Source organism: Prunus dulcis, chromosome 3, assembly GCF_902201215.1.
Source record: "Prunus dulcis chromosome 3, ALMONDv2, whole genome shotgun sequence".
NCBI lineage: Eukaryota > Viridiplantae > Streptophyta > Magnoliopsida > Rosales > Rosaceae > Prunus > Prunus dulcis.
The window spans coordinates 15,552,385-15,566,610 of NC_047652.1; the positions used below are offsets into that span (position 1 = coordinate 15,552,385).

Here is a 14,226-nt window from a genome sequence, read left to right on the forward strand (position 1 = left end):
TCAGACACCTAATGAACAATAAGGCATAATAGATTCACAAATCAATAAATTAGGTTATGGTACATTTCATATTATGTCTTAAATTATAAGGTGACGGGCAAAGCAAGATGGCTGCTGGCGGCGGCTGGTAAACAGCTAAAATTAGGTTGCGATTTCGATTAAGATTGGTTTGATTAGGTTAGTAAGACGTGGATGTGGAAATATAAATTAGATTAGATTAATATATGCTCATGGTGATCTTCTCTTCTATATAGTATCATTCTCGATAGCTTGCACACATTACCCACGTGGGAAGATGTCAAATTAAGTAATCCAATTTGTTTTGGATTTGAAGCATCCTATGTATAGGCTCTAATACAGACTAGAGCAGCAATTTTTCTTATGTTTGGTGTTAGGTGAGAGTTTGTACGTATTAATCTGAATTAGAAAACTATGCACATGATTGTTAGTTTTCTTTCTGTTTTTGTTGTTGTCTAAATTAGCTATATTTCTATTTCTAATAATTTTTTTTTCTTTTTTAGATTAAATTTATTGTTGATGAGTATGCATTAGAAAAGATGGCAAAGCTTTGGCGAGATTATAGATGTCAATTACTAAAACAAGTGCGGAAAAGAGGACAGCTTGTTGGTATTAAATGCGCTGCAAAGCAATTGAAGCTTGATAATATAAAGAGTATGGAAGAATGGCAAAGTTTCATCAAGAAACATTTGGGGTCCAAAATACAAGGTAAAATTATTTCATTATTTCACATAGAGCAATTTAATTTTCAATATTTCCATTCTATAACAATGTAACATCAAACGATTTATAACTTATATTTATAGGAGATAAGTGTGAGATTCAAGAAGATGAGTGCAAAGCAAATCATAGAACTCTTTGGATTATACATTGCTCAGATAAACTTCCCATCTATTCTCCATGTATTGAAACATCAAAACATTATCCATACAAGTTATCAGATTATACATTGGTGAGATCAATTTTCCATGTATTATTTTCTATGTATTGAAACACAAGCTCTAATTGTATACGTCATTTAAAAATATTTAATGTGGTTTCTATCTAAACTAGTGCCTTCATACATACTGAATCACATCACTGCCTGAGAATTTAGTGCAATTTTCTGATAAAGACTCCAAACTTTGTGTTGTTGTTTATCCTAAACAAGGCATTGGAAGTTTAGGTAGATAGAGCATTGGAAGTTTAGGTAGATAGAGCGTTGTGTAGGCTTGTCGGCGCTCAAAAGCGACTTTAATTTATTAATTTTGGTGGAGCACTAGCTACTATTACAAATTGAAACTGCTAATACGACCACACAGTGAGTTTCCTAATGGAAACCCACGTTGTTGTCACAAACCACCAACTGTTAAATGTTAATTAGAGCCACTAACCTTGTTGCTAAGACTCAAGTTGCTGTTCAAAATTAATATTATGCATACGGGTATGGCACTAGAGCAGTTATTTGTTTAGTTCTTGGGTTGTTCTGTATTTATATTCATGTTAGCTATGGCTAGAGGATATGTTATTCTAGTAAATTTTAATTTAGTAAAGATAGTATGTACATGTTAGTCACAACCTCATAATCGACCCAAATACTTTTAAAATAAGAAATCGATCTCAAAGTGACATATATGAACTTATGAACATGAATTAAGTTAACTTGAAAATCCCCGTCATACATAGAAATTGAAAAATAAAACACACTCAAGGGTCTTGGGTTTTGACCTTAAATTCCTATACACGGTTGTCAACAATCGCATTAAAGAATCTCTTTTGAAGAGCAAGTATTCAGTTTAGGAGAAAGTTTTGCACACATTTAGTAGTGCATAGGGCAACAACAACCGCACAATGAGACGACACCTCTTGTATTTGGGTCCCAACATATGTGCAGTCGAACTCAAGACCTTCTTCCATTTTAGTGGCATAAGTGAGACACAAATGAGGTCCACACATGTGCCGCCGCGTGTTTAGCGTGAGTGTAGAGCCCAAACCTACTAATCTTTTGGGCCAAGATCCAAAACATCTTTTTATTTATTTTATCTTTTCTGGATTGGGCTTGGATTTCAGATTGAGCCTTATAAGCATGCTTCAACTAGGCTTGCGTATGCATTCCCCCCAATTTCTTCCCAATAGTGCGAGTTTCAAGCAGATTTTCCTATCAGATTTAGTACACCTAATAAAGTTATGGCTTCTCATATCTGACAAACCAAGCCCTTACACTTAATTCCAATTAGAAAAAGCAACAATTATTTTACACTTTTCCAAAGTTTAGGTACCAAATTTGAAACCTTTTTTTTTTTTTTTTTTTTTTTGGAGTTTTGGTTGGGATACCACATTATTTCTAATAGTAGAGGGTCGAACAACGCAAATAGTTTGCACTTCTATTTAAAAATAGCGCACAATAAAATACAATAATGTGGTCTATCTAGCATTTTCCAATAACAAATTTGCGAGTGCACATTAATTTCTTTATCACTTGCAAAGCCCATATCAGAAGGGCCTGTTTTGCACCTAATGAAGCCCATTTAAGTCGGGTCGGGTGGAAGAGCACTGTGAACTCGGTTACCACCAGAGGAGCAATGTCTAAAACTAAAACCCTGTCCCCGCCAAGCGCAGTGTGAAAAATGAAAACCCTCATCTCAGTCTCTCTTATTACATTCGCGGCTAATAAGCCTCTGTTTGGGTGATTGTGTTGTTTTGGGCCCGAGAAAATCAAAGAAAAGAAGAAAAAGTTGGAGGGAGGGACGGAGGGCGACGAAAGATGGAGGAGAGAGCAAAGTGCTTGGCATTGCTCGGAGCCGGAGCTCTGGTAGGCTCTGTTTCCACCATCTTTCTATTGAAGCTTCGAGCAAGGTGGTGATCATGCTTTTGATTTTGATATGAACATGATGCTATTGTTTGATGCTAACTGGTGAAAGGTGTTAACTTTATCTGCTTCTTTTGCAGACGGACTGTGAAACAATGTGATGAAAAGGGAGTTGAATTGAATAGTAAGTTACCAAACCGACTCAAGTTACAGAGAAACAAAATCTGTAGTGTTTTTATTATTATTTATTTATTTATTGTTGTTATAGGTAAAGGGTTTTTATGAAAGACACCTGCAAATTGTTGTGCAGTTACTGGGAATGGAAATAGTAGGATGGCTGGTCTGGACCTTCTAAGTGATGAAATAGTTTCTGAACAATTAAAGAGGTATACATACTTCACCACTGAGGAAAATAATTTATTATACGAAAATCTAGCGTGGTATAGTTAGCTGGAATTTGAAAAATACTAAGAGCAACATGTATGCCACATATATAGCAGACAACATTTATATATTCAGATCATGCAAAATACAGCGGAGTGGGTCCAAACAAGTGCTCAGCGTCAATGTTAGAAAAATCTTGTTTTTCTTTTCAAGGTCAAAATGGAAAATGTGGATTGTTTATTTACATTTCCTTTTCTATTGAAAATTGACTACAGGCATCATGACATTATGAGTATGTATCTTTTTTATTTATTTCTGTGTTTGTGCAAACTGACTGTTTCTGGAGTGAGGTTGAGGGTGGAATGTTTGAAAACTTCTTTATTAGGTAGGATATTCTGATGTGGTTGACTAGTTATATGTGCTATCTTTTGGTTTCATAGGAACATTCAATTCTTTGGACTTGAGCCTCAACAAAAAGTGACTGCATCCTATGTTGTGGTCATTGGTCTTGGTGGAGTTGGAAGTCATGCTGCATCTATGCTTTTGCGATCAGGGATTGGCAAGCTCCTCCTTGTGGACTTTGATCAGGTATCTCTGTGTATGACTTGACTTCTATTAATCTTTTTGGGTTTGCGTAGCTTGTTAAGTTTCATTCTCTTTTTCTCTCCTAATAATGTCCCAAATTCTATGATAATTAGCTCAGGTCATTTTTGTTTCTTTAACGTAAAATTTTGGGGAATAATTATGTTGGTATTGTTGATATGAAGGTTTAAGTTTCTTGTCATTTACATACAAAGGATTTTGGGTCTTCACCACTTTCTTTGTTTTGAGAGTGATCATTCCAAGAAAGGCTTCATTGTTTCACAGCACAGGAGTAAGCAGGAGGAAAGCCAGGAATTTATGGTTAGGGGGTTGAAATGTGAAAAATAACTCTTTTAAACTCACAAATCATGATATATTTGACAATTATTTTAAGATATAACTTTGTTAGAGAATGTTAATAGGCAACCGTTTTCTTTAATAGTAACCAAGTCTTTCATGAATGTAGTCCTTTTGTTGTGATAAAATGATATTGTCACCTCTTATGAGCCGTCCAATCAGCTTGATGATATTATGACTAGACATGGTTGACTTGTTTTCTCCAGCTTGGAGGGGAGTGTATATTATTGTGTGAGACCCACAACGTACATTTGTAAGTGGGTTCCTGTCTACTTTGAACAGTATCTGTATAAAATGTCGTAGAAGAGTCCAGCCCCTAGTTTTAGTGTAGCATCCTTCTTCCTTTCTCTCCAATCTCCATCTCTTCAAATCTTGTAAGCACTGTACTAACTTCTGCCTGAAATTTTACTTATATGTTGATTTCATTATAAGGTTTCAGTTTCATCACTCAATCGACATGCTGTTGCAACAAGAGCAGATGTTGGTATCCCAAAAGCACAGTGTCTGAAAGAGCATTTCTTGTCAATATTCCCAGAGTGCCAGATAGAAGCAAAAGTTCTATTATACGATGCTTCAACAGAAGAGGAAATTCTTTCAGGTCATCCTGATTTTGTTTTAGACTGTATTGATAACATTGATACAAAGGTACCTCTTCCGCCTGAAACTGAAATTTTTTCTGAAGCATTTTATTTTATCCACTTTTTAAATTCAGATTTATCATTTACAATACATAACTACTAAACTTTTAGAGTATATCTATTTATAATGTCCTCTGTATTGTCTTTCATTTTCCATACATCTTCCATGGTCTATAGATCAGTTTGAGACAAGGTCCATTACTTTTTAGTTTGATAAAGTACAGTGACCATAACTTAATTAACTTCATCCATCAGTTATGACATTTGGGTAGTGGATTTGAACTTGGGGTGTCCTCTTAGAGGAGAAGTCTGGCTGCCAACTGGGTCTGTGATATTTGAAGTGTTGCTATTTATGCAATGTGGGCAAGTGCTTGGTCACTTAAATTTATAGATGCAGATTATATCCTTCCCCTGCGCACACTATGTAACAGACATGTATGTGTGACTTTATATGCAAATAAGAACTAATGGACCTTTCTCAGATGATTTGATTGATTTATGCTTTAGGTGACACATCATTTTATGTGCCTCTATTCTGGCTATATATTTTTGTTATTCTGTACAGCTCTCTTTCATGAACTCAGCATCCCATAGTCCATTAGAAAGCGCTGTACTTGCGAGGATATACTGAGCTGCATCTAAAAATAATGCAAGTGTACTGGCAGATGTATAAATAATATTATATTTATTTTTTCTTCAAGGCGTGATGTTTGTTGCAAGATTGTTGCAAGACATGAGTGTTGATCAATCTGTGAAAATTCACCGATTGGTTGGAACTCACATCCTACTATAATCCGACTACATTCATCCCACATTGGAGAAAGCGTTGACAGATATCTTTTCAGTACTTGTTTTTCCAAGAAGTACTGTTTTCTGTTTACCCTATATCATTAGAAATTATTAATGTATCCCATTAAGAACTGAAAGTTCATCTCTAAATTCTTGATTTGCCACATATGTAATAGGTGGCACTTCTTGCTGCGTGTGTACGTAGGGGTTTGAAGGTCCTATCGGCAACAGGAGCTGGTGCTAGAGCTGACCCCACCAGAATACGCATTGCGGATTTAAGACAATCAACAAATGACCCGTTATCACGAGCTGTAATGATCTTAGCTTATTTTAACTGCAGTTTTTTATTTTATTTTATGTTTTTTTAATAGTTTGCTATTTCTAAACAATGGTATATGTTTTTTTCTTAGTGGATATTAATTTTTATATTTTTTGCAGTAAAATGTTCCTTTATTAGATGCCTGTATTTCCCAAAAGCCTTTCATGTTCTTGTCTTTTCGAAATGATTGTGTGTATAATTCTTGTAGCAGTAGTCAGTTGTTCCTCAACTTGTACTTCATATTTTATATTAATTAGTAAAAATGTTAATTTATTTGTTGGGTAATTTTCTTTTTTCAGACATTCTAGTATGCTATTTTTCCAGATAATGATGGATACTTGGCAATGATCTTATAGCTCCTTATCGAGTTTGTAATTTCCAGGTAAGACACCGTTTGAGGAGGGATCATGGCATTGAAGGTGGCATTACTGTTGTATTTTCATTAGAGAAACCTAAGGCAAAGCTTCTTCCATTTAAAGGACCAAGTGGAGAAGAAGAAAACCCTTCAGATTATCAGGTGATGATGTTTTTTTAGTTTGGAGGTTTTGTTACTTTCAATGAATTATACAGACTTCCAAGTGCTGTTAATCTGTGACGTGTACACCCTTTAATGTTGTCAAGAAATTCAAAACTTCTATAATTTTCTCTGCACTGAAACCACATTACCATATGGAGCTCCATAGTAGTTGTTCACTCCCCTGGTTAACAATCTGTGGTTTGACATTCTGTTCTCTTACCATGATATCAGATACTACCGGGGTTTAGGGTTCGCATAATACCTGTTCTGGGTACCATCCCCGCAATATTTGGACAGGTCATGGCCTCCTATGTTTTGACACAACTGGCAGGATTGCAAGTTCAAACGGAACCTATTGTAAATTTGGATATTGACCATTACCGGATGCTTCACCAACGCCTTATTGAGCATGAGGAGTCATTGTACGGCACTGCCTTGCAAGTCCAGGTATGGAAAGGTTTCCTTCAAATTTTAAATTTGCTCCCTTGAGGTTACTTCGCTGTTGGTTGTTTGGGGATGGCTATATCTGTTTTAAGTTCTTTCATGTTTTGTATTGGGATGATTTAAGTTTTGTTCTTAACTGCTTCATCTGTACTAGGGTTGTGGAGCTGTTGGATTTTAAATTTTTATATCATTTTTCTGGTTTTCATTATATTAGGTAATAATTTAGTATTTAAGAGCTACCTATAGGTTTAACAGCATGGAAGAGACAGGAATGCATCCCTCAATTGATTCCAAGAGTGAATCTAAGTTATGGTGGAATCAAGCATTTTCTTCTTTTAGGAACGTATGATGAATTTCCTTCAAAGATCATCGGTGATTAGCCCATACATTTCAAGAAGCCATCCCAAATGGTTTGTGGAGCTTCTAACCATTGGAATCTCCATTATTTAGATTTAGCCAGCTGCAGTTATACTTTGTAATCCTCATTAATATTTCATTCAAATTGAACAATGAACGAACTAGGATTGTATTTCCAGTCATTTTTCTAAGTTACAGTTGACATTTTATGCCAAAATTCTGTTTTTGGTTGTTGGACCTTGTAATGTTTTGATGTTCTTTTCCATTCCAAGTACAATTATCAGTCAGTGGGTTAGCTACAGTTTATGTGACCACAAATTAAGAACATCGAATTTTACTCGATGCGGACTAAAGAAAATAATAAAACTGATTGCTTGTCAATAATATTGTAATTCATTGTTCATATTGTCTTAGAAAACTCATCTTAGTAATGCTGTTTACCCATTGCCATTTTATTAGGTAGATGTTGAGGAAGTGATGTTTGTTGTAAAAGAGTTGTGGCATGGAAGAAGTGCAAGAGAACCGTTTGCTAAAGATGTTGGGCGTGGTATGTGGCGATCGGTAAATGAGTTGATGCTTGTGAGGTATGGATTTTCTCTTGTACTACCATTACATATAACTTTTAGGTTGTTTGAATCTCACAAATCTTTAAAATATTATATCGACTTATTTATCACTGAGGTTATTGATCTTCTTTTCCATTTGTTTCCAGGTGGGACCAGGAAAAGCCGGCATCTGTGGCCAACCTAATTCTTTTGAAATTTAAAGAGGTATAGTGTATTAGCAGTGCTTCGTTAAACCTTGGAAGCCAGCTGTGTATTGATTACTTTTGTTGTTTGAGAAAATGCAAGTGCAAGCTAATTTTCTTTTGCTTACAATAGTTTTATTTTATTATTTTTATGTTCATGTCACAGTTTCATAGATCAAGTTCTATCCTTTCTGAATGCTAAAGGTTGAGTTCTGCACTCAGTGGTTGAATATATTGGCATTACTATAGGAAGCTTTAAACTAGCATTTTCTTTTTGGTTCCAATTAGTACATAGAAGTTTAAATTTGCTTTCCTCCCAGATAGAGACAAATTCATTTTGAGTTTCATTGGGAATCAACATTGTAACCTTTAGTCTTATAAATCTTCATTTTATCACCTGAATTTTTTCCATGGGAATTTAAGGAAAATATACTTGAAATATCCCATTTACGCCAAATTATGTGTAGCAATTGTTACAAGTATATAACATAAAGTTTTATCTTGTGAATAGGTCTTTGATGTAAGTTTAAGTTTGCAGAAATGTTTCTCCATTTTATTTAAAACCATCATTTAATTACTTTTTTCTTTACTTGGATTCGGGTTTCCTAATGCGGTCTGCTGCTACTGTTCAGGCAGAAGAACATGAATCGAGGGTGCTTGAGGATATTAAAGAAAGAGAACCAGAATATTTTGTTAGAGTGACATCTATTCTGAAGCGGGCTGAACTAGAATTTGGCTTGTAATAAGGTTGATATTAAACCTTTGCATTCTTGTTTTTGTTTTCAGAGGTGTATCGATAGGAGGGTTCAGTGTCACCTCCTCATATCCTTGGTTTATATGGTGTAGCTTCAGGAGTTACATTTAATATTTTATCAATATAACATTACATGAATAAGTTTCATTACATTTTACTTGTGTTAGATTAGATTCAATAATTCGCTATTGGCAGATGATCATTTATTATTATTATTGCTCAAGTCCCATATGGAAATTTTATATAGCTTTTTGAAGTTTCATGGTTCATTTTTGGTGTAATTTAATTTGGACAACATGAAGAAGGCTACAAAAATAGAAATTTATGTAAAACATGGATATGAGAAATCAATCATAAGCTTTCATGATACTATAAATGTCAATTACTTCTTGAGTGTGGAAGTTTTTCTTTTAAGCGGGATGCTAGTGAGGAAAATAAGATAGTTGTAGTTTCCCAACCTTTTTTCCTTTTGTTTTTGTTTGAGAGAAAGCCGTATGTAAAAACATCTACAATTAAGTTCCACCATATTTTTCAGTTAAAAATAAGTTATAAACACACAAAAGCTATGTATGGAGTAATTTTTGGGTAATTTTTAGATTTAGGAGCTCATAAAAATCTCCCTAAGGAGAAGGATAGGGAGTATGGTTGAAGTTGTATTTTTCTAATTTCTTCCTGGAATTTGTCTACGAAGATAGTCTAAGGAGCTCATTGTAGATGCTTTAGATGTACTTGATAGGCATGAAATAATCAAAAAGGAGCTTTTTCCAGCAGCCGTGCAATAAATCCAACGGAGGATCACTCACCTATGTTGATGCTCAAAATGGCCCGGCCAATATTAAGTCCAACTTAGTGATTAGATGTGCTGGGTCTTCAGCAGGGAAGAGGGCTGAGGCCCTTGGTGAAGTAGGTTGGTGAGAAACCTGCAGAAGATAAAGTGGGAGAAGCAATCGTTAAGCTTCGGACACCGGTGTGGTGCCGGCCGAACGCTCTCTGAATGCCTAAGTCAGTTATGGGTAGTAATTCTGGCAGAGTAACAGTAAAAGTGGGAGAATAGTTCTCCTTTTTACCTGGGTACTGTTCCCTATTTATAGGGAAGTGAAAGTGGGAGCTTTGCACAAAGTTCCAATGTGAGACTTTGTGCAAGCCGTTGTGCTGGCGACACGTGTCCTGGAGATTAGGTTTGGCATTTGGGAGCTTCGGCAGGTGTCTGGCACCTCGGAAGTGTGTCTTCCTTCGGCACGGGAGAAGGCGTGGCTGCCTTGGTGCTAGTCGCTTTGATGCTGGGTCTGCTCGGTTCATTATGGTGTAAACAGTAGTCCCCCAAGTTCGCGGTCGAGAAGTAACTTCTGGGTTGAGAACTTGTGAGTTTTGTAATTGTAACCGAGCATTCCAGCTTCGTTGGGAGTCGTAGGGCACTCCCTAGTCCCCCAAGTTGGCAAGCTAGGAGTTGCGTCAACACAAGGTAGCTGGGTATCTGCATACTTGGGCATTTTGCAGATAGGATGGGAGCTGGGTCCGTAGGGGAGCCAGACCTTCGAGGGAGCCGGGTCCTTTGAAAATTTTGGAGAGAAACCAATTCTTCCGTGGCCCTGCCGTTCGGCAAGGGTTTAGCTTTCTCTTTTTTTTTTCTTTTTTTTTTTTGGGTGCTCAGGAGCTAGGCCTTCGAGGGAGCCGGGCCATTCGAAAGTGTAAGACTCCAAAATTTCTCCATGGCCCTTGCCGTTCGGCAAGGCTCTAGCTCCATTTTTTTTTTTTTTTGAATAGCCGGGCCATTTTGAGAGAGATTGAAGGCTTTCTTGGATTGGGCCTTCGGCAAGTAAGAAGGGCTTGAGGTGGGCTTCGGCAGGTAGGGTTTTGGAGGAAGGGAGTAAAAATTGGGGATTAGTCAATATGCCGTTCCGCAGGTTCCATTCGGCAGTCTGGGAATAGAACAAAGTTCCATTCGGCACCCTAAACCCAAAAGCTACTTCGGCAAGTCTAGGCAAAGCTACCTCGGCAAGGTTACTTCGGCAAGCCTTGGCAAAGCCTCGGGGTGTCCAAGGAAGTGCTGGCGGCACGGCAGCTGCGTTGTTGAGCTGCCGTTCGGCAAGGGACTTCGGAAATGCTAGGCTAGGCGAACAAGACAGCAGCACAGATTATAGCCTTCGGCAAGGCAAGGGTGGAGAGTTCGATTTTGAAGACCCTTGCCGTTCGGCAAGGGTGATTCTAGTGGGCTTAGGTATTTTGGCTTCGGCAAGGGGAATTGGGCAGCTGGTGCAAGATTGGATATTGTTCCAAAAATTCCGAGTGGCTAGCAATTGCCGTTCGGCAGGTTTTGGCCACGGCATGTGTTTCGAAGGGTGCTATGGCAGTTTGCTTCGGCTGGGCAGCTGGTGCAAGATTGGATATTGTTCCAAAAATTCCGAGTGGTTAGCCCTTGCCGTTCGGCAGGTCTTGGCCACGGCATGTGTTTCGAAGGGTGCTAGTGCAGTTTGCTTCGGCTGGGGAGCACGGCCTCGGCAATTGTTGGAGCTGGATGAGTGGTCTTCACGAGCTGGGTGTGGAGTGTTTTGGGCCGAACACAAGGCAGGTGAGCCCCTTATTTTTTTTTTGATGCCCGGGCCTTACCGTTCAGCATGTCGAGCCATGATATATGTTGTGAAATGTATTTGGGTGCCTTGATCAAATTTGGGCTTAGCCTTAAACAAATTAGCACACTTGAAATTTTGGGGTCTCCATTTTGTTTTTGCACGGGCCTTGCCGTTCGGCAAGGCCCCTAAATTTCCCTCAATTTTTGTTTTTGTTTGTGTATTTTGAAAATTGAATTTCAAATGGTGTGTAGGTACAAGGGATTTAGGAGGAAAGATGAAAGGGTGCTAGGGTTTGCTCGTGAATTGAGGTGTGGTACCCTTAGTTGGCTATTTAATAGGAACTTGGGATGGTGAAGGCACCACACTTGAGTTGAGTTGGGAAAAATTGTGAGAATTTGAAGGAGAGGAGGCGATTTCCGGCGAGAAGTTTGTGGTGGTGCTTGTGGCTGAGGTGATTTCCGGCAATCCTTTCGTTGTGCTACGAACAAGGTTAGACCTTATTTCGCTTGAACTTTTGAATTGAAATGTCTTGTTTTGTATGAACATGTTGAAGGCTAGGAAGAACACATTGAACATGAGCATGAACATCATGAACACGTTGAACATATGTATGAACATGTAGAATTCTTGCCTGGCATGAAGATTTGGCAAATTTCTGTTGTTGTGGTTCGATCCTCTCTGCATGTGCATTAGTTCATTTTCCTTGTTTTTGCATATTGTAGATGTCTGAAAGTTCTGATAGAGAAAGTCCTGACCCCCCTGCCTTTGGTGGGGATGATACGGAGAGTGAAGAGCCCAGCCAATATATATGTTCTGAAGAGGAGAGTTCAGAGACAGAGGGTCTGGTAGAAGGCACTATAGAAAGTAGGATGATAGGGCCTGGGGGTGAGAGGGGTGAGCCATCCGAAGACTCTGGGTCAGCTGCATATAGGGAGATGCAGAGAAATTATATAGAGTTAGAGGCTATAGCAAACCGGGTTCTAGCCTTGCCTCAAACGCAAGAGGTGGGTTCGAGCAACCAGGCATCACCATAAGGGTCTGTGGGTATAGCCGTGGCTTCGGTTTCAAAGGGTTTAGACATTCGGGTCGGTGTCCCGTTGCCGAGGCGGAATACGCTTACAGAAGCGAAATTGGCCCAGCTGCGGACAGATTTTTGTGTGCCAGCCTATGTGGGCTTGAGGTTACCCACTGAGGCTGATGTAGTCAGATATCCCTCGGATGGCTCCGTGATGATTTTTACAGATATGTATCGGCACGGCTTCAGACTACCCTTTCATCCGTGGGTGCAGATGATGTTGGCCAAGTTGGGGTATGCACCGGGGCAGTATAATCCCAACTTTTGGATTCTTCTTCATGGGGTGTATATAGCTTGGTGGTTGGCTGGGTTAGGGGAGCCAACGTTTGAGCAGTTCATGTACCTGTACTCCATTTCGAAGCAGCAGGGGAATTTTGGCTGGGTACAGGCTAATTGCCGAAAGGCGAGGGAGAGGGGCTATTTTATTGGACACAAGCCCACAACGCAAAAGTCCTGGAGGAACAGGTGGTGCATGGCCTATGGGGACTGGGAGAGTCCTCCAGGGAAGAGCGTTGTCCAGCACATTCCTACCCACTTCCAGTCTATAGGTCCTTGGCCCCATCCCTTAAGATTGTCTAATGCTTGATTGTGTTGTTTTGGCTCCTATTTTGGTTCTGTACTTTGTCTGTGCCAGTGTAAATGGCTAAGTAGTTTCTAACTCTTGATGCAGGTTCAGTGAAGTGGGGCCCAATCTCCAAGGAGAAAGAAGACGAGGTTGAGTGGGTGAGGGCGCAGCTATCAGAGACTGAGCGTGAGTGCGGGAACCTAGTCACTCAGAAGAATTTGTTTGAGTCCGGACTGCTGCAAGGAAGTAAGTACCTGGGTTGTCTTTTTGGTTGTGTGCTGAACCTTTGTGAGTTTGACTAATATAATTGTTTTGTTTGTTTTGACAGTGGCTGGCATCATAAGGGGGAGCACGAAAGTGGCCGTAGATATTGATGAGGCCGAGATGCAGAAGCGGCTGAGGGAGTCTCGGGCCAAGAAAGCTGAGAAGAGAGCTGGAAAACGACCCAGAGATGATGATGAGGGTCGGGTTGCGGACGTGCTGGGGAAGAGGAAAGCCTTAGAGGAGGCGCATCAGCATGTGATGGGGTCGGGGCCGAGACTTCCGCCCTTTGATCTGCAGGCACCGCCGAAGCTACCCTTCGGCATGGAGGACGTGTTCGCTGAAGGGGTAGAGAAGGTAGACTTCTGCAGGCTACGCCAGCAGAAGAAGGAAGTGAACCTGGCTATGCACCGGCAGGAGGTGCCTTTGGTGAACGTCTTCCTGGAAGGCGTGAAGAGCGACCCTGAGGCTCTAGCGAGGACCCCAGCCTCTTCCTTCATAGACCGGGCCCAAAAGACGATACTCACCTCGGCCTATGTAAGTGTTTAGGCCCTTTTTTGTGTGTATTTGTGTTGGATTATTCTTGTTTGGAATGACTGACATTGTTTTGTTTTGCAGGCCTTTGGCGAGATGTATGTCAGCATGGCCAAGGCTGACAAGGAGATCCAGAGGCTGAAGAGGCGGGATGAGCTGGCCAAGAGCAAGATAGCTGAGGCGCAGGAGGCCATCCGAGAGAAGAACGCCCTACTGGTGCAAAAGGCGGCCCTGGCCAAGGAGGTGGAGGAGCCAGCTGGGCTGATAGAGAAAGAGGGGATTCAAGTGTCGTTTTCCCACAGACGGCGCCAAACTGTTGATGCTCAAAATGGCCCGGCCAATATTGAGTCCAACTTAGTGATTAGATGTGCTGGGTCTTCAGCAGGGAAGAGGGCTGAGGCCCTTGGTGAAGTAGGTTGGTGAGAAACCTGCAGAAGATAAAGTGGGAGAAGCAATTGTTAAGCTTCGGACACCGGTGTGGTGCCGGCCGAAGGCTCTCCGATGCCTAAGTCAGTTATGGGTAGTA

The 14,226-nt window shown here is 39.9% G+C and overlaps 2 protein-coding genes across 4 annotated transcripts; both read left to right on the forward strand.

Moving 5' to 3' along the window:
• The first annotated feature begins 2,569 nt into the window (after positions 1-2,569).
• LOC117623177 (tRNA threonylcarbamoyladenosine dehydratase) lies at positions 2,570-8,876 on the forward strand. Of its 3 annotated transcripts, none has more exons than XM_034354056.1 (11): positions 2,570-2,853; positions 2,947-2,990; positions 3,117-3,192; positions 3,631-3,778; positions 4,562-4,774; positions 5,733-5,867; positions 6,258-6,392; positions 6,624-6,839; positions 7,653-7,777; positions 7,906-7,963; positions 8,574-8,876. In XM_034354056.1, the coding sequence occupies exons 1-11, from the start codon at positions 2,762-2,764 to the stop codon at positions 8,682-8,684; spliced, it is 1,353 nt and encodes a 450-aa protein (XP_034209947.1). In that variant the 5' UTR covers positions 2,570-2,761; the 3' UTR covers positions 8,685-8,876. The 3 variants fall into 3 exon arrangements, with proteins under 3 accessions (XP_034209947.1, XP_034209949.1, XP_034209948.1); XM_034354058.1 differs by having other exon boundaries at positions 2,638-2,809; XM_034354057.1 differs by having other exon boundaries at positions 2,786-2,853; positions 3,075-3,192.
• A 4,465-nt stretch (positions 8,877-13,341) lies between these two features.
• On the forward strand, positions 13,342-14,115 carry LOC117621850. Its single transcript, XM_034352395.1, has 3 exons — positions 13,342-13,703; positions 13,785-13,943; positions 14,086-14,115. Exons 1-3 carry the CDS (start codon positions 13,428-13,430, stop codon positions 14,113-14,115), a joined length of 465 nt encoding a protein of 154 aa, XP_034208286.1. The 5' UTR covers positions 13,342-13,427.
• Positions 14,116-14,226: the final 111 nt, after the last annotated feature.